This window comes from Nicotiana sylvestris, chromosome 9 (assembly GCF_000393655.2).
Source record: "Nicotiana sylvestris chromosome 9, ASM39365v2, whole genome shotgun sequence".
Taxonomy (NCBI): Eukaryota; Viridiplantae; Streptophyta; class Magnoliopsida; order Solanales; family Solanaceae; genus Nicotiana; species Nicotiana sylvestris.
In genome coordinates this window covers 26,912,893-26,936,347 of record NC_091065.1, presented here as the reverse complement: position 1 = coordinate 26,936,347, position 23,455 = coordinate 26,912,893, and the positions used below count along the sequence as shown (strand labels likewise).

Genomic DNA, 23,455 nt, shown 5'->3' with positions numbered 1-23,455 from the left:
GTTTAGTCTTTCTGCAATGATACCATTGTCCAATTGGGAGGACGAAGGCTTTCATTCTCGCTACCCAAACACTATCTACCCTTTGCAAACCCATTTGTGTCGGTTACTCTTCTTTGATTACCCTCTTTGGAACCTGAACTACGTTTGACTTGATTCTGAAAGGATACGTAGGCAGCCTCTCTCTGGGGCAGATGATGTAATGGTTCGGCGATGATCCCGCCCGAACGATTCCAAAGTTGTAATGCGATACAATTCTCTTTTTACCCGAACCCTGTCCAAGTCCTTCTGATCAATCGGAAAAGGCGTCAGAATTAGAAAACACAGCTGCTTGGATCTGAAAAAATTAAAATGAGAGAAATAAAATGAGAGAGTCTTATTGGTGAAAACCCACACGGGCACCATAAGGCGACGGTGAGCAGAGAATTTGAAAATAAGAGAGCCTGGTTATTGAAAACTCATAAAGATCACTATCAAGCGATGGTGAGAAGAGAAATGAGAGAGGTCGATTTGCGAAAACCCGCAAAGGGCGCCGTCGATCGAAAAGAAGACACCCCTCACCACTGAAAGAGTCCTGGACAGGTTTCTCGATTTGGAGATGTGGTTCACAATGAGTTGGAAAAGTTTGTGTGGGTCGGGCATCCAGTCCAAGAAGCATGCCATGTCTATTGAAGCCTGCATGCACCCCAGATAAGTCTTTCTTTCCCTCCCGAAAGGGACGCTTCTCTCTAAAATCATTTTCTTGCCTTTTCCTTGAATCCCTTTCGGTCTAACTCTCTTTCCGAAACTAATACAAAGAAAAGGTGGCAAGATTGGCTTCACAGGGTTTCGCCTAACAAAAGCTAAAGAAAAGTACCCAGCCTCAGCAGGTGCATCAAGTCAATCCCGACTGGCCATGATAACCGATGCTCTGAAAGCAGAGTTATTGAAAATGAAAAGAAATCCAAAATCAAAAGCCTTAGAGGAAGAATAAAGTGAATAGGCCAGAGCCCCATACGGTTGAGCTGCCATGAGAAATTTTAAAAAGTTGAGTTCCTCGGTTTTAGAAAAGAGATCAATTTTCAAAGAAGCCAGCAAGCAGCAAAGGTGCTCACCAGAAGAGTTGGGCCAAGATCTAGTGATCAATCATCAAGGCCACAAAACCAACCATAGTTTCAAACTAACAATTGTTCTTTGTTTGAAAACATGAAACAGGTGCAATCCAAAGCAACCTTGCAAGAAGCAGGTGCAACAAAAAAAACTATGCAAGGGCTAGAAAAAGCTCTGCATCAATAATCAATCTGAAAGGGAAGTCTCCTTCAAATTCTTTCCTGCATTTTACTCAATTTCTTAAACTAAAAATGAATGAAAAAAAATGATGATGAAGAATAAAAAAAAGGAAGAAAAATTAAAATCATGGTAGCATAGGGCCTCCAATCTCTAGCTGCATCCTTTCCGACATACGGTTCCATTCCCTAGTCACCGCCAGCATAACTTAGTAGTCTTTCCCATTATAGGGTTCCACTCCCTAGTTGATCCCCGGCATAACCCGAGGAACTCTTTCTTTTCTCCCTGGCATAACCCAAGGACATTTTTTTCTTTTTGTCCCGGCATAACCCGCGGATTTCCCGGGCATAACCCAAGGACCTTTTTTCTTTTTGTCCCGGCATAACCCGTAGACCTCCTCGACATAACCCGAGGAACTCTTTCTTTTCTCCCTGGCATAATACAAGGACTTTTTTTCTTTTTGTCCCGGCATAACACGCGGACTTCCCTGACATAACCCAAGGACCCTTTTTTTTTCTTTCTCTTTGTCCCGGCATAACCCGCGGACTTCCCTGGCATAACCCAATGACCTTTTTCTTTTTATCCCGACATAACCCGCGGACCTCCCTGGCATAATCCAAGGACCTTTTTCTTTTTATCCCGGTATAACCCGCGGACTTCCCTAGAATAACCTAAGGACCTTTTTCTTTTTATCCCGGCATAACCCGCGGACCTCTCTAGCATAACCCAAGGACCTTTTTCTTTTAACTCGGCATAACCCGCGGATTTCCCTAGTATAACCCAAGAACCTTTTTTATTTTGTCCCGGCATAACCCACAGACTTCTCTAGCATAGCCCAAGGACCTTTTTCTTTTTATCCCGGCATAACCCGCAGACCTCCCTGGCATAACCCAAGAACCTTTATTCATTTATCCCGGCATAACCCGTGGACCTCCCTGGCATAACCCAAGGACCCTTTTTCTTTTTCCAGCATAACCCGGTCAGCTTTCCAGCATAACCTGGTAATTGAGGGCTTCACTCCAAAATCCCAAGGAAACACAATCCCAATTTTTATTGCTTTCCATAAAGAGCTAGCTTAGAGTTGTGTTGCAAATAACTCACAAAATTTTCCTAGTGAAAACTGGGGCAGAAAATTTCATTCGTTTGTTTGTTGTCGGTGTCCGAGCAGGTTTGAACTCGAGGCACAGGATTCGAGATGACCAAAGAATGAGTCTCAATCCAAAATAAAGAAAAGAACAAAAGAACAAAAAGAATTGAACTCAAAGTGCTTAGGTGGAGAAGGACGCGGACTGCTCAAGATATGATTGAAGTCACAAGCTTCACATGTCCCTCCTTGATCAATATCTGAAGAAAGAACCAGCACCTACAGCTGACGAGCATCAAGTTTCAGATAGGTGTCTGCAGCAAGACCTAGCCAAAACTTAAGATTAAGCTTCAAAAGATTTATAGATAGGAATCTTGTAACTTGTAGTTGATAGGTTTAGCTAGCTTAGCTTTTGATTTTCCTTTTTGGTGTAATAAGGGGGTCAACAAGCAGTAGCAGCTGCAGCAATAGTGAAATCATGGCTTCTCGGTAGTCCCAGCTACCAAAACTTCCAGAACTACACTGACTTGATTCCTTTATAGCCAGGGATATGTAGGCAACCTCTAAAGCAAGGTTCAGTCAGGCACTTTTCAAAAAAAATGCTTCTCATGGAGTTCCAAGCAGGCAAAAATCCCTCATCGTTGCTCATTTTATCTTTGTCCGAAAATCCTTCGTGTCTCCGAGCAAAAAGGGGCAGCTGTGAGCACGTGATTTTTGCCTCGCGTGAATTACTCCTACAGAATTCCCAAAATTAGGATTTTTTCTTTTAATTATTTGATTTTTTAGGATTTATTGCATGATTTTGTGTTTGTGTGCATGTTTAATTTATTTAATTCACAGAAAATACAAAATACATTGCATTTGCATTTAGGATTTAATTTTATATTTTTAGATCAATTAGTAAATTAGTATGTTTTACAAAAATGGAAAACAAAATCACAAAAAATAACTCATGTTTGCATTTTTTATTTTGAGTTCGAATTTTTTGTAGTTTTTCTTTTAAATTGGTATCTAGTTATTTGTGGTAATGTGTATCTAAAGTTAATTAATTTATTTGGATAGGATAATTTGTGCTAGGAATTAATTTAGATGTTTATTTTAATTTTGAAAAGGAAAAGGTTTTTGAAATAAAAAGAATTGCAAAAGAGGAAAGAATGAGAAGGGTCAGATTTTGGGCCAAGTCTTTGAATCTCCCAAGCCCAATTCCCATTTAAACCTAACTGATCCATAGCCCAATCACCCCTGAACCGGTCCAGCCCCCCTCTCATCAAAATGACCCCGTTTAATTCGAGTTTGATCAGGACCGTCGAGGTTCCATGATCAACCGGTTGAGAACTCAGGAGTCTTTTGTATAAGACTGTCCAAACGCTCACCCCCTACCCCCTCGTCTCTCATCTCTCTCACACCTTCAAAGACTCCAGCCTAACAAAAACCCTAAAAGCCTCTTTTATTTCCACCCGCCACCAGTGGCGGTGCCACCACAAATCACCACAAAAAATACACCCCTGAATCCTCTCCACCACCCAACCCCAAATCTCCAATCACCTTCCCTCAAAACTCCCTGGAACGCCTTAAATATTGGATCAAAGGGGCAAATCCTAGCGCCGCCCCTATTTTCTGTGGTGGCGGTGCCACCACCAACCACCACCAAAATAACACCATATGACCTCCTCGCTCCCCTCTTCCCAAAACCTCGCTTAGTTTCCATCGAAACTTGCTAGAAATGCTCAAATATCGAATCAGAGAGTCGAGCCTTAGGAGCCAAATCCTGACCAGTGCATGCAAGGTCAATGGTCCATTTTCTCACGAGTTTTAGGGCCGGTTTAGTTGCGAAATAATGTTGTTCGTTTGTTCTTGGAAAAGAACAAAAGATTAACATCATTTCGAAACTCAAATCGGAGGGTCAGTCATGTTCGAGCTTAAATCGGTGAGTTTTTCTTAGTTTTTGTTTGTTGTTGTTTATTTCACCTCATATTTGAATTTTCTTCTGACTGAAACTAGTTGAACCCAATTTTTTCTTCCTTTTAAGGTAATCTGTTTCATCATATTTGTTTCCTTCATGTTTAGTTTTTCTTTCTCCGCAATTGCTAATAAGTTGTGCCCTGATTCTTTGTTTGCCCATTTTTTTTAGGTTTTTAGGTTTTAAATTTCTGATTTTTCCCCTCTTTGTTCGTACTGATTTTTACAATATAGCATGTTCTGTTTTGTTTGATTAATTTTATTTATTTCGTTTTCTCTGTTTGATCGATGATCTATAGTAGTAGTGTTCAATTTTGAGTTTAAGTAATTAAAGTTAATTCAAGCCTAAAATTAGAGTTGTTTAAATTTGCCTTCCAGTTTTGGGATTTGTTATGTTCTTTGGTGTCATTTGGTCATTTCTGAATATTCAAACCCCTCATAAGTAACTATGGTCATCACTAACCTAGTTAAAAGGGGATGGTATAGTTGGACTTTGGTTTGGTTTAACCTAAGTTAACAATTTAGGGGGGTAAATAACAGGCGTGTTAAGGGTAATTGGGGAATAGAGTTTAGGGAATCTTTTGTTAACAGCCTTAGGAAGCTTCTTAGAAGCAGAAAATAGGTTTACTTGGCCAACACGTTAATAATCTATGGACTAAGTAGCAAAAAGGAAAATTGAGAAAAGGTCTAAAGTGAAAAACTTAGCCTATTTCTGCTGCCCTAGTAGCTTGCCTATAAAGGCATTGCTAACAAGAGCTAAAGAAAAAAGGACGGAGAAAGCTAAAAAAAATCCAAAATAGCAAGACGGCTGAACATTTCTAATAAAAACATTGTTCTATTGGTTCTTCTTTGGGTGATTTCCTGAAGTTTTCTAATCTTGAAGCATTTTTCTGGTTCATTTGAGGTTTAGAAAAATGGATTATATCTGGTTTTAAAGTCTGGTTCTAAAATTTCTTGGGTTGTTGTCGATTGAGACTGGTTTTGCTTGCTTCATATCTCTTTTTGTTTGGAGTTTGGGTTTTTTTTTTATGTTGCTGGACCTGTTACACTACTGCTGTAGCTATTTGTTGCCCTCACATCTTTTCCTATGTGTAATTTCCAGATACATATTCTGAAACCTGCATAATGTGAACTTCAAGTTAAAAATGAAATAAAAAATGGAAGTTTGGAGTTTGATGTTCAGTCGTGTATGATGTTCGTGTGCGTAGCTTACCATTTAAATCCTTCCTCTATGTAAATAATAGTCTGTTATGCTAAATATTAAGTTTGCTTAAGTTCTTGTGCATCTAATATGCATAATTTGTGGATCCTATTGATTAGAGTTAGTAGTAACTTATTCTGTTTGAATGGTTTTTCGATTGTTGAGGTTATACAAATTCTACTGCTGTTGTAGACGCAGATTTGGTATTGCCCTTTAGTAGTTTTGTTAAAGATATGTTTTAGGTGTAATAATGGAACTCCTGTCACTTCTGGAGCATGGAAACTTTGAAGTATTAATTGTAGGCTATATGGTAGCATAATACTGACTTTCAAGTTGTAAAGAGGCTTGTTATTATGCTTGAAATGTTAGTTTTAAGTGCTGAATTTGATGTTAGATGGTTAACTGGGACCCAGTGTCGGAATTAAAAAAATGCAACCATGGCAAGCTATTTTCTGACTTCATACCCAGCAAAGAATAAAGTTTATGCTCTTTGAAAGTTTGTGTGATCACTAATTGATGGTTTGATGTATGTATGCCAATTGATAAAGGTTTAAATAGTTTAATATTTATAGTGTTGATTCTTGTGGATTAAAGCCACCTGTGTTTTTGCTTTGAAAGATATTACTTATTGCACAAAATCAGTAGTCGTGCCCTTACCTCTTATCAGCGTGTTGTTCCTAAATGGAAGTGTTACTTTGTTTCGCAATGGATTCGAAGTATAAACCTGGGTACCCGTCTGATGCATGTTTCACCCAAGGTTGGGCCCTTTGGGCCTAAGCAATTTGGCACAAAGCCTGTGCCCACCAGTTAAGCAGCCATGTCAGGCTGTTGGGCCCCATGCCTAGCCCGGGCCCCTTTAAACCTTCAGCCCTTCGTCTTTCTTAATTTAACTTATTGCAGTAGTCCAGTCCTGATTCCTTAATTGATTAAATAACCAAGCTTCTTAAGTTAAGGGAGGTACACCATTTTAGATAACACAAATAGTTATGGCCCTCCGAATTTTAGCTCGAATACCCTTTAAAATAGAATTGAAGTGTGCTGCGCCAAATAGAATCTCAAATGCGTGGCCATATCTTTAAAAATTCTTAGAACTCGAGGCATTCCATTTAGCAAATTTTCATGGCCCTCGCAAAGTCAAAAATACGTAATTGCTTTAAGCGCGTTATTTTAATAATTTACCTTCCTAAATTCGGGTGCGCATTTATGTGACTCAAATCAAAATCTCAACAATGTTAAAATATTTTGAAGACCGCGGGTGCATTTATGTGACGTTGTTCGAGACGTGTTTTATTAACGTTGTAATCTTCCTAAAAAAAATTAAAAGCGGTTAATGAGTTAAAAAAATGCACATAGGTTTTAACATGTATTAAAATCAGATAATAGGCCAAGTAAAATAGTTAAAGCGACCGTGCTAGAACCACGGAATCTGGGGGTGCCTAACATCTTCCCTCGGGTTAATAGAATTCCTTATTTAGAATTTCTAGTTCGCAGACTTCACAAGGAAAGTCGAATTTTCCTTGATTTGGGATTTAGAATTAACCGGTGACTTGGGACACCATAAATTTTCCCAAGTGGAGACTCTGAAATTAAATAATCCCATATCGAATAATGTCACTTTAATTGGAAAAACTCCCTTACATACCCTCGGGGAGTGAAAAAGGAGGTGTGACACTATGCACCGTGCATCCTTTACCAATAATAACTCAAGTCATTCCGTGATTATCATACGCCCATAAAGCATAACATAACCTTTATTGAAATTCTCTTTACTCGAGCCATCCTCAGTCTCAACCTTCGTAAGCTATAACTGATTCGCCAGTACGCCTCAAATTGGAACCAACATAGCACATAACTGTGCAATCGACTAATCAATAGTAGACTCCCCCACTTGGCTCAAAGCCATAGGTCAAACACACAATAACTAACAATGCATATACTCTATCATTGCCATAGCACCATAGTGAGATTAAACTCAATCCTCCATACGCTTGTACAACACGGACCATCTACTACTTTAAATCTTCTGCAAATCTCGTATTCATCCTCGTAATAGTCAAGCCCACTCTCTTAAGCGATCAAAATTCAAATTGTAACACATATATTTCACTAGTAAAAGAGGTCTTCCAACAAACAACCTAAGGATCACACAAACTTTAGAACACTCCGCATGAGATAAACCACATGTTTTGCCTCAGCTAACATCTCTTTATACCCTTCCACCGTCATAAATATTACGCAGTCACTTATTCTTCCTGAGTCTGAACTCATATCACAACGTGAAATCCACTTCACTTCCCAACTAGGAAACATGAAAAGATCCTTCAATGCGCCTATAACTCGGGCTATACTTCAAATCACGATGGAAGTCAAGCACCGAATAGTTCATACTTCCCCTAAGTAGACCCTTCTTGTCTCGTTCAAATCATATGTACACATCTCGCAGTCATATCATACTTATCACATAGCTATCCAGTTATCACTCCCATTAATAGGGACACTATCGGACATACAAATCCCAAAGCACATGCTCACACAATCAACGCCTCAGTGCTCAAGCTATAGGCAAAACACGGCCTCAAGTCCTCCAGACTAGCCCAACATCAACACACAGAGATCACACATTTCCCCTCGATCAGAGAATCACAAGCCATCGATGCATATCTGATACTGAGCGCTCATGTGCGCATGCAAACGGTATGAAGGAATTCAAAGATTTACATTTCAAGCTGAATCAATAACACATAATAAGAATTCAAGAATGTGGAATTTCCTAAAGGATTCGCAGCCTCCTAAAGATAAGTACAGACGTCTCTGTACCGATCAACATGTACAGACGTCTCTGTACCGAGTGGTTGTGAGACTTTACTAAACCTGCTCATGACTCGTGAAACCTATGTAACCTAGGCTCTGATACCAACATGTCACAACCCAAAACTCAACCCGTCATGATGGCTCCTATCATGGAACTAGGCCAGCTTCAAACCAACGCAAACCAATACTACAAGGTAGATATTACAAATCATTTGCGAAAAACTTTCATAATTTTTAAAACAAATCGTTTAAGACATATGAGAAAGATTCATATTACAATACAATCGTCCCAAAACCCCGGTGTCACTGAGATCATGAGCATCTAAGGTAAATACATAATCTATCAAAGTGTCTAAGAGCCAATAGAAAAGTACAACTGGAAATGAGAAGGATAGCCAAGCCCTACGAGCGTCGTGCAGGTACCTGAATAATCTCCTAAGTCAGAAGCCCCAATTTGTGTCCAGTAACTCTGTACACGAGGTACATGGGGTAACGTGAGTACACCAACTCAGTAAATAACAAGCCCAAACTATGGACTGAGAGGTAGTGACAAACTCAACCTCTTCATAGGAAAAATAGGAATATCGTACAGAAATGTAGGCGTGCTTTCAGTTAATTAAACAGCTAAAAACAAGGAAATAGAGAAAGTCTGAACATGATAAAGGAGTATATCTCCGCTACATCTACATGCCAATGCACATATTGTATGAAATGCACTATGCCAAGTGCTTCAAGTGCCGAGTAACTCAATACTCGTCCACTCAGTACTATATATGGCTCATACGGCCCAGGGAAAATCCATTCCGTATATGTATATATATATATATATATACATCTCTGACAACAGTCACTCAGTACTGCGGAAGGCCAATCCAGCCTATGGAGAAGATCCATCTCTTGGTATTAATAATGACAACCTCACAACCACTCGGTACTATATATGGCTCACAAGGCCCAGGGAAGATCCATCTCGGAATATATATATACATCACAGACTATTAGTCTCCGGTATAGAGGAACATGCCAGTCCAGCCTCGTGGAGAAGATCCATCTCCATACCAATACTTCGAAAAAGATCCATGTCCAGGGAAGATCCATCCCTCAATATCATCAACTACTGCACTCACTAGGGGTGTAAAGACTCCATAGCGGCTCTCTGAGCCCAAGTGCTATATCAATGGCAGTAAAGGCATGATCAATATCATTGTTACGGCATGCAGCCCGATCCCATATTGTCAATCAATATTCGGCTCTCAGTCAATACTCTCCAGTCTCATAGACATAGGCTAAGATGTCATAATACAAGCCCGGACAATGATATGATATGTCAAATAGCAATGATCGATACTGAGGCATGATATAATATGCATGAACATGACTGAGTGTAGAATAACATGAATATAATGACATGATAGCAAGAAACACCATCTCGGGTCTCAACAGTGTTCGCGTGAAGACTTAACATGATAATTAACATAATTTGCATATTATCAACTTAATCACATGATTACAACATAGATATCAACATAAAGGAGTAGCTAAGTGGTGACATGTAATGATCCAAGCCGGATTTCTCACGATGCACGCCCACACGCCCGTCACATGGCATTTAGGTCACCTCAATAGTAATCATAGAACACATAGTTCGGGGTTTCAAACCCTTAGAACCATGTTTGAAAACGTTACTTACCTCAAGCCAAGCCAAACTCTAGCCCGCGATGCCTTTTCCTCTCGATTCTGCCTCCAAATGCCCCAAATCTAAATAAAATCAGTATATAACCATCAAAATATGCTAAGAGAACAAAGTCCACTCGAAAATAATCAAATTACATCAAAATCCCGAAATAGGTCAAAACCCGACCTCCGAGCCCACGCCTCAGATTTCGATAAAAATCACAAAACTAGGATCCTTACACTCTCACGAGTTCATACATACCAAAAGTACCAAAGTCGGACCCCAAATGGACCCTCAAATCACCACTCAAAGCTCTCCAATTAACCAAGCCCTAACCCCCAATTCATCACAGATTTTCCCTTAAATTTTCATGCTAACAATGATAAAAATCACCATAATAACGAGCTTAGGAACCAAGGACCTTACCTCAATGAATCCCTCTGAAAGTCTCCCTTGAAATTACTCTCAAAAGCTTCACCCCGAATGAAATATTGGGAAAAATGGCCACAAAACGCGAAGGGTGAAACTTATAGTTTCTAACCCAGCAAAACCGCACCTGCGGTTAAATACCCGCACCTGCGATCCCAGGTGCGCACCTGCACAAAGAAATATGCACTTGTGCAATCGCAGGTGTGACAAGGACCTCGCTTCTGCAGTCCCAGCCTGCCCCTCTCCTAGCTGCTTTTGCGGCTCATAATAAGCTTCTGCGAGTCCGCACCTGTGGTCCCCTAGCTGCAGGTGCGGTTATGATTGCAACAGAAAACTTCAGCTGCCAAACCCAACTCAAAATCACCCGATAACCATCCAAATTCACCCCGAGGTCCCCGGGACCTCAATCAAAAGCACAAACAACTCATATACCACCATCCAAACTTATAACAATCTTCAAAACACCTCAAACAATATCGAATCAACCAAATAACATCGGATTCAAGCCTATGGTTCCAAAAATCTTCTGAATTTCTCTTTTGATCAAAAAGTCTATCAAACCTCGTCCGAATGACCTGAAATTTTGCACACACGTCATAAACGACACAACGGACCTACTCCAACTTTCGGAATTCCATTCCGACCCCTCTATCAAAATCTCGCCTCTCAACCGAAAAGTGCCAAAATTCAATTTCGCCAATTCAATCCTAAATTCACTCCGGACCTCTAAAACCTATTCTGATCACGCCCCTAAGTGCCAAATCATCTCCCGACGCTATTCGAACTATCAAAATTCACATCCGAGCCCTTTCTCGCATAAATCAACATCCGGTTGACTTTTCCAACTTAAGCTTACTCAAAAGAGACTAAGTATCTCAAACCTTACCAAAACCATTCCGAGCTCGAACCAATAAACTGATAACATATAATACAGCTTAACACAAAAAAAAGTAGAAATGGGGGAAACAGGGCTGAAATTCATAAAACGACCGGTTGGGTCGTTACATAATTAAATTGTCATTAAGGGTGGCAATAGGGCGGGGTGAGTGCAGGGCGGGGTAGGTTTTGTTTGATGCGGGGAGGGGAGGGTTTACTCTTATGCGGGTGCAGGGCGGGTTAAAATAATTTTTTAAAATTTTTAAAAAATGGGGCGAGGCGGGTTTAATGCGGATTGAATGCGGGGCAACTTTGAATTTTATCTATTTTGAAACAAAATAATCATTTCAACTACAGTTTCACATTCTTCTTCACTATCACGAATACTATTTTGATTTATAATTAACCAATTTGCATAATTCTCACCAAAGTGATATATTGGGATTCAAATGTATGATTTTCTTTTGCCACGGATTTGGCCCGCACAGACATTAAAGAAAACTTTTCACATATTCTTACACTAATATTTCCATTACTATAAGTCTACAGAAAACCAATCTAGATAGCTTTTAATGTGAAAGTAGAAAACATAAGAAAATTTTCAAAATGATAATTTAATTAAGTGAACAAAGTTATAATTGGAACTGTTTAAAATTATATTTTTAGAACTGCTTTTAAAAGAAACATCCTCAAATCGTAACTACAAAACATAATTTTAGCAAAAAGACCTAATATACTAGTAACTTTTAAAAAACTTAAACAAACACCGATTTGAAAATTTTCTGAAGCAAAGTATTGAAAATTCATGCACGAAATGCCAGGCGTTAAACGTCCATGAATTGCTCATATTCAAAAAAGGAATTTATAGCACAAAGTGAGCCGTTTCACACACTGTCAAACTATTTTGTTTAAAAAAAATAAAGAAAAAAGAAAAAATATTTTTAAGTGGGGCAGGGTGGGGTAGGGCAGGGCGGGTTGAAAACTGAAAAAAAAAACAACTATGCGGGGTGGGGCGGGGCAGGTTGAAATTTTTGTGGGTTTTGCCGAACCCGCTCCGCCCTATTGCCATCCCTAATTGCCATATCATGTTTTAATTCTCATAGTTAAAATCTTCTTACATGTGTTAGTATATCCTTACATGCCTTATTTGACTTGTTAACACTTGTTCTACCTCTTACTTATTATTTTTCTCTTATATGCCTAATTCAAGTTCTTACTTGTTATTTTTCTCTTATATGCCTAATTCAAGTTACTGCCTTACATATTGCCTTGATACACCTTTAATCGTTGAATTACTTGTAATTAAAGTTTTATTTGGTGAAATACCTTCTTGTTGAGTTATAGGTAAGAGATTGTAAAAGTCGTTATTACATTGAGGCGAAGTTGTTAATTGTTGAGATATCTTCGTTATTGAGCAATTCATATTCATTGTTATTGTTGAAATTCTTGTACACATTGTGGTTGAGCCATGGGCTATTATTGTAGAAATATTGATATTGTTGGTTTTTGGTAAGTTGTGGCATATGGACACTTGTTGTGCGAGTTGTTATTGTGTTGTGATATTGATGCACATGCAAGGATAGGGTTTAATGGGCATGCGGCGGCATAAGGTGAGATTTATGTGTGTGTTTCTAGTAAAATAATTACTTGAAGCCACGCAACGTCATAAGGTGGGATAGAGTGCGTGTAGCTATTTTGGGAAAAATATTTTCAAAACTATCTAAATCTAAGGCTCACGCGGCGATATAAGGAAATATTATGATTGAAATTGAGAAATGTGAATACGGGGCGGTACCTCGGTTGTGGTTCTTGTTGTATATGATGCGGCACCTCGGTTGTGATTCTTGTTGTGCATCTCATGCTGAAAAGAGTTATTGCCGGTATAAATCTTGTTGCTTCTATTCTTCCCTGTCTTATTAGTTTTATCGGTATTTGACTATTATGGTTCCCTCTATTTTCTTCATTCTTGTTAACTCTATGCTTATAATTATGTCATTAGTCTACATTATCAACCTGCTTCGTTATCACATATTTCTCCACTTTCCATTCTCGCCCCCCTTTTTTCCCTCTTTGTATCGGGAGATAGGGTTTATGACATTTTTGTGTATAGGACAACTCATTCCTTTTGGGAACTGGGTTTTTGCATTTGAAGAGTCGCCACCTAATAATTTAAGGTGCATTAGGACACCTATAGGGTTCACTTCTAAGTTTGTTTGATAACCAGAGATTAGGTAAGGGCTAGAAATTATCCTAAGGGGAAGGAGTTAGGCACCCCTCAGGATCCACTAGTGTGGTTCCCGGTCAGACAGCTTTTTGTGAATTTGCAAAATTTAGCAAACAAACAGGTATAGGCTCAAATAGTATGGGATTAAAACACATAAGAGTTTGAAAAACAGTTAGAAGGCGAATTTCGAAAAGAAAGAGTTACAGTTCTACAAATTCTTGAAAATATAAAAGAGGAAAAGAAGGGTCCTAGGTTTATTTATAGTATGGATCACGTCAATGTGATACCCAATATGACACTCCTTAGAAGAGGGGATACACGAGGTATTAGCGCACCGGTCATCGTATCCATATCTACCCTCCCCACCCCGTTAAGGTATTAAAACGCGAATTGGTCTCGACCACTATTGCATGCTATTACCCGTCCCATTCCTATAAGCCCCGGAGGAACTTAGGACTACTATTCCTAAAGGGGAGGGATATTAGGCTGACTTTAGGCTTCAAAAGGTTAAAAATCAAAGGCGACATACAAAAACACATAGTACTGCACATTAGGGGAAGCATGTAAACAAATAAAAGTCTCATGTATACCTCATCAAGCAAAACACATAAATAGCATGACTTAAACATACATTTAGGGTCTGAATTTAAAAATACTAAAGGTGAGGGGAGTTTTAATTATTGAAGCAGACCCGTTTATTACATAACTCAGATAAGAAGTCCGAATAAGGCCTGCTTGCTGGTTGTAGCAATTACCAATTAACAAAGGCGGATTCAGTCTTATTGTTGTTATTACTTAAGGCTTGCCTAAGTGTTTGGGTGAGATCCAATAAATATGATATCTATTACTGATTCAGAATGTGGCAAAGCAATAACCATTTTAAAACAAACGATTTGAGATCCTACAGGCATGCTTTCTAAACCGTATTAACAGAAGGTGAGAGAATTGTTTAAAAACTAGTTGAGAACAGTATGAATTAGGCTTATTTTAAACTAGACTGGTTTCGGATCCCGTAGGCATGATATCTATTATTGCTGATTTAATTCCTATAGACATGGTATATAGTTGAACGTGTAATGAAGCAGGCAGAATTTACTCGTAATTCCTATAGGCATGATTTCTATAAAAAGGTACTGATTTTAAACTACTGGACATGATGGCAGACGATAACCAGTTAGATCCTAAGAACATGGTGTCTCAGTACGGTAATGCGGAATCTATGAAAAGTCCTATAGACAGGTTCTCTAAATGTAGAGTTAAGCATGCAGAATTTAAACGAGTCCTATAGACAGGTTCTCTAAATGCAGAGTTAAGCATGCAGAATTTAAACGAGTCCTATAGACAGGTTCTCTAAATGCAGATTTAAACATGCAGACTTTAGGTCCTATAGGCAAATTCTCTAGATGTAGAACATGCAGAATTTTAGTGAAAATAGATCTTATTGGCATGATATCTAAAACGCAGAGTTAAATATGAAGAATTTTAGGTCCTATAGGCATAATATCTACCCTTATGCATGCATAATTACCCAGCCTTTTTCACTAGCCAAACCCCGACGTTTATTACAAATTATTACAAACTGAATAACAAATTACATAAGAAAAGTGTAAAAGAAAAAAAAAGTTACAACCAGAGGAAGCCTGATTCTTGACTTCCTCTCTGAGTTATGGAATAAACCACCTCAAATGTCATTTGCTTCAAAGCCTTTCTCAGACCTGGGTGTGTCAAAGTTTCCTAAAGGTCTCAAAGGACCCCGGGCAGTGCTTACACCTAAGTTTGCATAACCAGACAGGAATGAGTGCAGTGTGGCAGGGCCAGCACTTATGTGTCCAAGTTTAGAGAGAGCTCATGGGTCCCAAGGCAAGGCTCACACGAGAGGGGTAGAACCTAAGTCTAAGAGTATAGTGGAAGTGCAGGAGCAGAGAGTTGTTTAAAACTAGGTTGAGAATAGTAAGGGGGTAAGAGTAATTTGAAAACAGTAGTAATAACGTTAACACTACAAAATCAGCATTTTGATACAAAGGGGTCCGGGGTTTGGGAGTTCATTACAAGGAGCATATGACCCAAGGAGGGGGTCAGATTTTGGACATGCACAACAATAGATGATGTTGGCATGCCCATAAACCAGCCAGAGAATATAACACATAGAGGGGATATGAAGGATGTGACCCCAGGGAGGGTCAGGTTTTGGTCATGCACAACAATGTCTAATGCTGACATGCCCTCAAACCAACCAAAGAATACAAACACATAGGGGATATGGGGGTTTAGGATTCATAAGTCAAATAAGTGACTGACAGAATTCATACATAAGGAAAAACATTAATTCAGAAGGGAAATGGGAAGATTACAGCATGCTTAATAATGGAACTTGATTAAACACAAGCAGGAAACAGGAAAGAGAGCAAGAAATAGTAAAGAAACATGTTGTTGTTGATACTGAAGATTAATTAGAATATACCAGTAAAGAAGCAAATGCAGACAGAAAGTAAGAAAATTTCCCACAGCCTAGCCTTGGCTTTCAGCCGGCTAGGTAAGGCAACAACATAATTAGTAACAAAGAAAAGAGAGTTTTGAGTGAAGTGTGTGTTCTGAACTCAAGTGTTCGAGTTTTTGAAAGAAGAGGGGTACATGGTATTTATAGTTTTGAAAACATGTGAGAAATAAGGTAATAAGTAATGTTGCAATACAAATATGGAAACAACAACAGTCAGAATTAATTAACTAAGTGATTCCCCTTTAATCAAGAGATCACTTGTTTAACGGGGTAATAGATTCAAAAAATAAGGAAAAAGGAATCAGTTTGTAGGCAGACTGATTATTGCCATAAAAGGGGTCTTTAGCAATTAGGCGCCCACATGTATAACAAGGGAATACATTTTATGTCTTTACCAATTAGGCGCCCACCTGTATAACAAGGGAATACTTTCATGTCTTTACCAATTAGGCGTCCACCTGTATAATAAGGGAATACATTTCATGTCTTTACCAATTAGGTGCCCACCTGTATAACAAGGGAATACATTTCATGTCTTTACCAATTAGGCGCGCAACTGTATAACAAGGGAATACATTTCATGTCTTTACCAATTAGGCGCCCACCTGTACAATAAGGGAATACTTTTCATGTCTTTACCATTAGGCACCCACCTGTATAACAAGGGAATACATTTTATGTCTTTACCAATTAGGCGCCCACCTGTATAACAAGGGAATACTTTTCATGTCTTTACCATTAGGCGCCCACCTGTATAATAAGGGAATACTTTTCATGTCTTTACCATTAGGCGCCCACCTGTATAACAAGGGAATACTTTTCATGTCTTTACCATTAGGCGCCCACCTGTATAACAAGGGAATACATTTCATGTCTTTACCAATTAGGCGCCCACCTGTATAACAAGTGAATACATTTCATGTCTTTAGCAATTAGGTGCCCACCTGTATAATAAGGGAATACATTTCATGTCTTTACCAATTAGGCGCCCACATGTATAACAAGGAAATACATTTTATGTCTTTACCAATTAGGCGCCCACCTGTATAACAAGGGAATACTTTCATGTCTTTACCAATTATGCGCCCACCTGTATAACAAGGGAATACTTTCATGTCTTTAGCAATTAGGTGCCCACCTGTATAACAAGGGAATACATTTCATTTCTTTACCAATTAGGCGCCCACATGTATAACAAGGGAATACTTTCATGTCTTTAGCAATTAGGCGCCACCTGTATAACGAGGGAATATTTTTCAGTCTTTACATTTCAGGTCTTGAAATCCGTAACCCACTGAAAGGAAGAAGGTTACAACAAAAGATCCACAGCATAATGCAGGAAGCCGCATCCTCAAGCGGACAGAACAAAATGATGCAAACTGGTGTTCAAGAAAGCAAGAGGCCGGTGTCATCCCCGTCAGTTCTCGGAAGAAAGAAGCACCGGAATAGACGCAAGCTGACAAGAAAGCAGGGCATCAAGAACAAATGGAAGATAGATGGGATCTTGTTAATCCGTAGTCTAGCCTAGCTGATTGATTTTTCTTTTAAGCACGGTGTAATAATGAGATCGGTAAGTAGTAGTAACAGCATGCAGCAGTAGTAACAACAAATTGCAGTCCCATGGTAGTCCCAGCTACCAAAATTTTCCGAACTACATTAACCTGATTCCCCTTTAGCCAGGGATATGTAGGAAGCCTCAAAGCAAAGGTTCGGTTAAATTTTTCAAAAATGCTTCACACGGAGTACCCAAACGGGCAAAAATCGCTCGTATCCGCTCACTTTATCTTTGCACGAAAACTCTTTGTGTTTTCGGACAAAGAGGGGCAGCTGTGAGCACGTGATTTTTGCCCTATATGAGAATTACTCCCAAAATTTCAAAATAAAACAATTTTCCTTTGTTTGCAATGTTTGAATTTTCGTGGCATTTTTGGATGATTATTTATATTTTGTCTGTGCATGTTTATTTGTTAAATGAATAAAAAATATAAAAATATGTCACATTTGCATTTAATATGTAGTTCTACAATTAGGAGTAATTAAGTTTGTTTTACAAAATGAAAAAAATCATAAAAATAATGTACGTTGCATTTTTAGCATTTAATGTCCAAATTGTGTGATTTTATCGTTAATCGTTATTTAATTGTGTGTTAATTATTATTAAGAGTTAGTTAGTATTTCCAGATAATTTTGGATTTTATAATTTAATCTTAGCATTTTTAGCTTTATTATTTAGGAAATTGAATAAATAGAAAATGACAAAAATAGAAGAGATCGGATTGGGCCTTTTCTTCAATTTTAAGTCACAGGCCCAAAGATACTCAACCTTCCCCTACGACCCGGTCTATTTCAAACCGGGTCGACCCAGTCCATAACCCAAAATACCCAACACCCCTATCTCCCTATCTTTCATTTCACAAAAAAAGAAAAAAAAACCCTAAACCTAATTAGGCTCCAAGCTACCCGCCCCCCTCCCTCTTCTTCTTCTCCAAAAGCCTAGCAGCCATGGATGCCCCCCCTTCGTTGCTTCACCACCATCACCTCCGGCAACCATGATTGCCTACCGCTGCTTCGTCATCTTCTTCGGCACGCAGCGAACCAGTCCAAAACGAGCTTCACCTCCGGCAACTATGGCTGCCTCCCTCGCGACTGCCTTCGAACCAGCACCCCCCCCCCTCGTTGCTTCACCACTGTCACGTCCAGCAGCTCGACCAGATCCACGTCGAACGACCATGGCTGTCTCTCCCTCGTCTTCAACCACACGCAACTACTCCAAGCTCATCCACGACTGCGTGTGGTTGCTCCTGCTAGTCCGTCGACCTCCCATGTGCGTCTCTACTGATGCCTTCTGCTACGTCTAGCCATGGACGACCACGGACTGCCCAGCATGTTCAGCAGTAGAAGCCGCTACTGCTTCACCGCCTCCTCGACGCCACTTCTTCGTCTTCAAACGACACCAAACGACCATCTTCTTCGATCATCCGTTCGTGGTCGTCTTCGGCGTCAAGTTATTTTGGTGCGATAATTGTTTCCGGGAAGATTTGTTTTCGTTCGAGTTCGTTGTCGTTCCGATCCGGTTAGTGGGTTTAAGTTTCATTTCTGCCCATATTTTGTTTTGATATTCTCGGATCTGAAATTAGTAGATGTTTGATTCTTGTTTTTCGTTCATGTTTATCGTTTCTTGATTATTGCTTCAGGTTGTTTCATTTGTTCTAGTTTATTTTTTAATATAGAAATTTTTAGTTTAATTATAATATTGTTAGATTTAAGTTGAAGTTCAAGTAATTTTTTCTTTAGTTTGTTTTTATTCATTTAAAAGGATTTAGTTTTAATATAGAAATATGTTAGTTTGATAACTTGAATCTTTCGTTTTGATTGTAATATTGTAAGATTTAGTTTGAGGTTCAATTGGTTATTTAATTTAGTGATTTGAATCTGTTTATTTGTTCCGTTTAAGCTTAATTTGAATTTAAACTCAGTAATTTGAACATGCTTGTTTGTTATTGTTGTTGAATCTGAAAATAGGATGTTGTTTAAAAATATTGTTCAGTCAAAATAATTCTGGTTGTTTCTTTGTTGTTCATCGTTTAATTTGAATTTGTTGATTGAATTGGATTAAGGATTGGTTATAGCTGCTATATTTTGGTTAATTGATGAGGTGAATTGGTTATAGCTATTAATTGGATTTTAGTTTTTAGACAATGTTTGAAGTTTGAACAGCTTTTTGAATCAAGCCAGTAACAATAGTTTTAGGGGTAATACGGGAATTAATCAATTGTAGATTTATTTAATTTGAAGTGCTCCGTCTACTAGGCTTAATAATATTAAAATATTATAGTGGGGGACAAGACAAAATGATGTAAAGCAAAAAAAAAGGGGGGTTAATGATGATGTCTTCTTTGACCATTCAAAAAGGGGGGAACCGTGGGGTCCGTGTTGACTACTTTGACTTAAGTAAAAATCAGAAATAGTATAGGTAGTAATAAAAAGTTAAAAGTTATACATAGTAGAAGAATATTGGGGAAAAAGTAAAGAGGTAAAAAGAAAAAGGTAGTCTTGCTTTGGGTATAAGAGGACTCATTTAACACTTAGAGAGGGGAGAAGAGAGAAAAAAGAAGAACGGAGGGAGAGAGAGAACAAAACTAAAAAAAAAAATTTCTACTTTCCTTCATTGTTTGAAATCAGCATTAATTGCTATTGTTTCATCGAAGATTGAAGCTTCTTTCTTGGGTTACTACTCTACCGGTTTGCAAACTCTGTTACTGGTCTATTCCTGTGTTGCTGGACTGTTGTTGTTGTGCTGTATTATTACTACTGCTGCTGATTCTCATCTTCCTCTTCTCTTGTATTCAATACCAGGTACATGGCTGTAACCTTGTCGATATTGTAAGCTGAAAATGTGAAAGCATGAATACATATGAAGAATGGAACTTTGAAGTTTTAATTTCGCTTTTTCTTCGTTTCTTTTACTGATTGTATTTAGGCTATTTCATGTATTACTGTTTAATAATTGGAATAACAGGAAATGACATAAGTTGGTCTTTAGTGAATCAGCTTGGAAAAACGGGTTAATTCATTAGCTATGAAGGTTTTAATATGGTCAACAGTACGTTAATCATGAATGGGTAGCTAAATTTATTTAAGGCGTGATTTGAGTTCAAACAAGACTAGATAATGTCTAAGTTTAATAAACTTTCTAATAAGCTTTAGTAATTATGGTTAAATCTAGTTTTAAATGGTTGTGAATAATAAATTCCAATAGTTTTTTTTATACAACAATGCGAGCTTCAATCTAGCTATATTTGATTTCTTTTGAATATTAGTTGTCGAATTTCTTATTTTATTTATAATTTCGAATTTTCTTTTTTTTTTAGTAAAATTCCTTTCCATTAATATTTGTTTTAATCTAGCAATTAGTATATTAGGTTTTCTTAATTTTTTTAAAAGCTCCTAATTAATTAGGATTTTCTTTCTTTATTTTAGAGACTAATTTTAATAGAAAAATGTAGTCATTTAAGGATTATCCATTTAAAAAATAAATGAGATGAGCCTCACCTAGTAAAACGTATAGATTGCGGGGCCCTCACAAATGTATGTATTAATTACTTAGAACTCGGGATCGACCGCTTAGCGAAATTCACGGCTTTTTCCAAAAATAACCATGCGCTAGTCGTTTTAGGCACGCATTCTAATAATATTACCTTCTTAAACTCGGGTGTGCATTTCATGCGACTCAAATCCAAATACCAAAATATTGAATAAAATGTGTTCCGGATTGCGGGTGCATTTCATGTGACACAATCCAAAGACATGTTTTAAACGATGTTCACATTCTAAAAATAATAAATAAATAATAATAATAATAATAATAATAATAATAATAATAATAATAATAATAATAATAATAATAATAATAATAAAAGTGGCTAAAAGTTAAAATTCGCACATAGGTTCAACATGTATTAAATCAGATAATCAAGCCGAATATGACAGTTGAGCGACTGTGCTACCAGACCAGATCCATACGTTGGAATCTAACTGCAAGTGGACCAAGGCCAAATCCTCAAGGTTCTTATCATTATGGGTTGATCAAGCCTTCGCGTACAATCATTCTTGCCAACTCTGCCCCATATATAAACGGCAAACAGAGATATGCTATCAACAGTGTCTCGTATGTTGATCCGGACACACCATTAAAGCTGGCTGATTACTTCAAAATTGGAGGAGTCCTTAACCTTGGTTGCATCTCTGACCAGCCTTACAATGGAAATGGTTATCTTGGAACCCCTGTTATGGCTGCTAACTTCAGATCTTACGTTGAGATCGTTTTCCAAATTGGGAGAACTCTATCCAGTCATGGCACATTAATGGCTATTCTTTATTTGTTGTCGGTATGAATGGTGGACAATGGACTCCAGCGAGCATATCGCACTACAACTTAAGGGACACAGTTGCACGTTGCACCACTCAGGTTTACCCCAAGTCATGGACTGCAATATACATGGCATTGGATAATGTAGGAATGTGGAACATAAGGTCTGAGGATTGGTCAAGGAGGTATTTGGGACAGTAATTCTACTTAAGAGTTTACTCCCCATCAAATTCTTGGAGAGATGAACTTCCAATACCAAAGAATGCTCTCCTTTGTGGCGGAGCTAGACATCACCACACTAGGCCTCTTTGAAACAGTAATATTTCTAATTTTCCGTCACGAGAGGGTGACCGGCTTATATCGTGTAAACCAAGGGAAAGAATAATCTGGGAAGAGTGAAGACGCTGAGTTTGAGCTATGACTTATAGTCTTTTCTTCTCTTTCTATATGATATGTATCCTATTTTCTGTTGTTGTAATTGATGGAATGTATCATTTCACATTTCATTTTTTTCTCCAAATTTTTGGTTAAATGCCAAATAGATAAGCAGGGAATAACTTCTTTACTTCAAAGGAAGAGTATATCTTTATTTAGTAAGTTCTTAATCCCATTGCTCCTGAACAAATGACTATGAAAAAGAGTCGTGTGGTGGAGCCAAACTAGAAAAGGTACGTCTGATCTAATGACCGATCAACATGTTTATGAGGAGAAATTATCACGGAATGAACTATATGTAATGAAACTTAGCCAGAGTGATGGCTGAACATGATTTGGTAAAAAAAAAAACATTAAATAAGCAATCAAGTCTAAGTACAAAAATATGCTTATTTTGGGAAAGGATTCAGTAAGGAAAAATATCATAATAAAGGAAAAGAATCAATTAACTTTAAATAGGCAAGTGAAATTAGAGTTCATAAAAGAAAAGTTCTGAAATCAATCACAAGATCGAGATCAATCAAGGAAGTAACATGCTTCTGCACTTTAGTATTTAAACAGAGTGAGTAGAGACACCAGACATGTGAGGCCAAACCCATTGGCAAAAGAAACAGCATACAGAAATAGGCATAAGGTTCAGTAGTAAAACAAACATTCGAAGCATAGTAATCAAGTAGGTCAAGTCACATTGAGTCAACAATGGAGAAAACAAAGTATCAGAAACATGCAAAGGTCTCACAGTAGTAGACAAGAAAACCTTTTGAAAAGTTAGGGTTTCAAGCATAGTCGAATTTTAAAGATAATAAAACCCAGAATTATAGGAATCACACAAAGAAAAAGAGATTCTGAAATAAGGAACTTCAAATCGGGTCAGGTATTCAAAAGAATCGTTTCAGACCCAAGACATAGGGTTTTTTTCAACAATAGTCGAGCTTAAAAGATGATAAACAAATAAATCGAACAAAAACTTAACCAAACAAGCACTCATCTAACAAACAGCCAAAAGAAATTAGAGTTTTTTTAAACATGCTAACTCAGATAGAAGAACAACATGAGAAAAACATAGCAAGATTAGAAACACGTTAAAATCAGAGAATAGATTTTGAAATAACTTAAAAAAAGAACCCTAATC

General features: G+C 38.0%; 1 protein-coding gene across 1 annotated transcript; it reads left to right on the top strand.

The window, feature by feature from the left end:
- Nucleotides 1-21,502: 21,502 nt before the first annotated feature.
- Nucleotides 21,503-21,913, top strand: LOC138877368 (L-ascorbate oxidase homolog). Its single transcript, XM_070156973.1, has one exon. It carries the CDS (start codon nt 21,503-21,505, stop codon nt 21,911-21,913), a length of 411 nt encoding a protein of 136 aa, XP_070013074.1.
- Nucleotides 21,914-23,455: the final 1,542 nt, after the last annotated feature.

Bases quoted from the DNA above. Each gene is read 5' to 3' on its own strand.
- LOC138877368 (XM_070156973.1), top strand. From the start codon at position 21,503: ATGACAGTTGAGCGACTGTGCTACCAGACCAGATCCATACGTTGGAAT.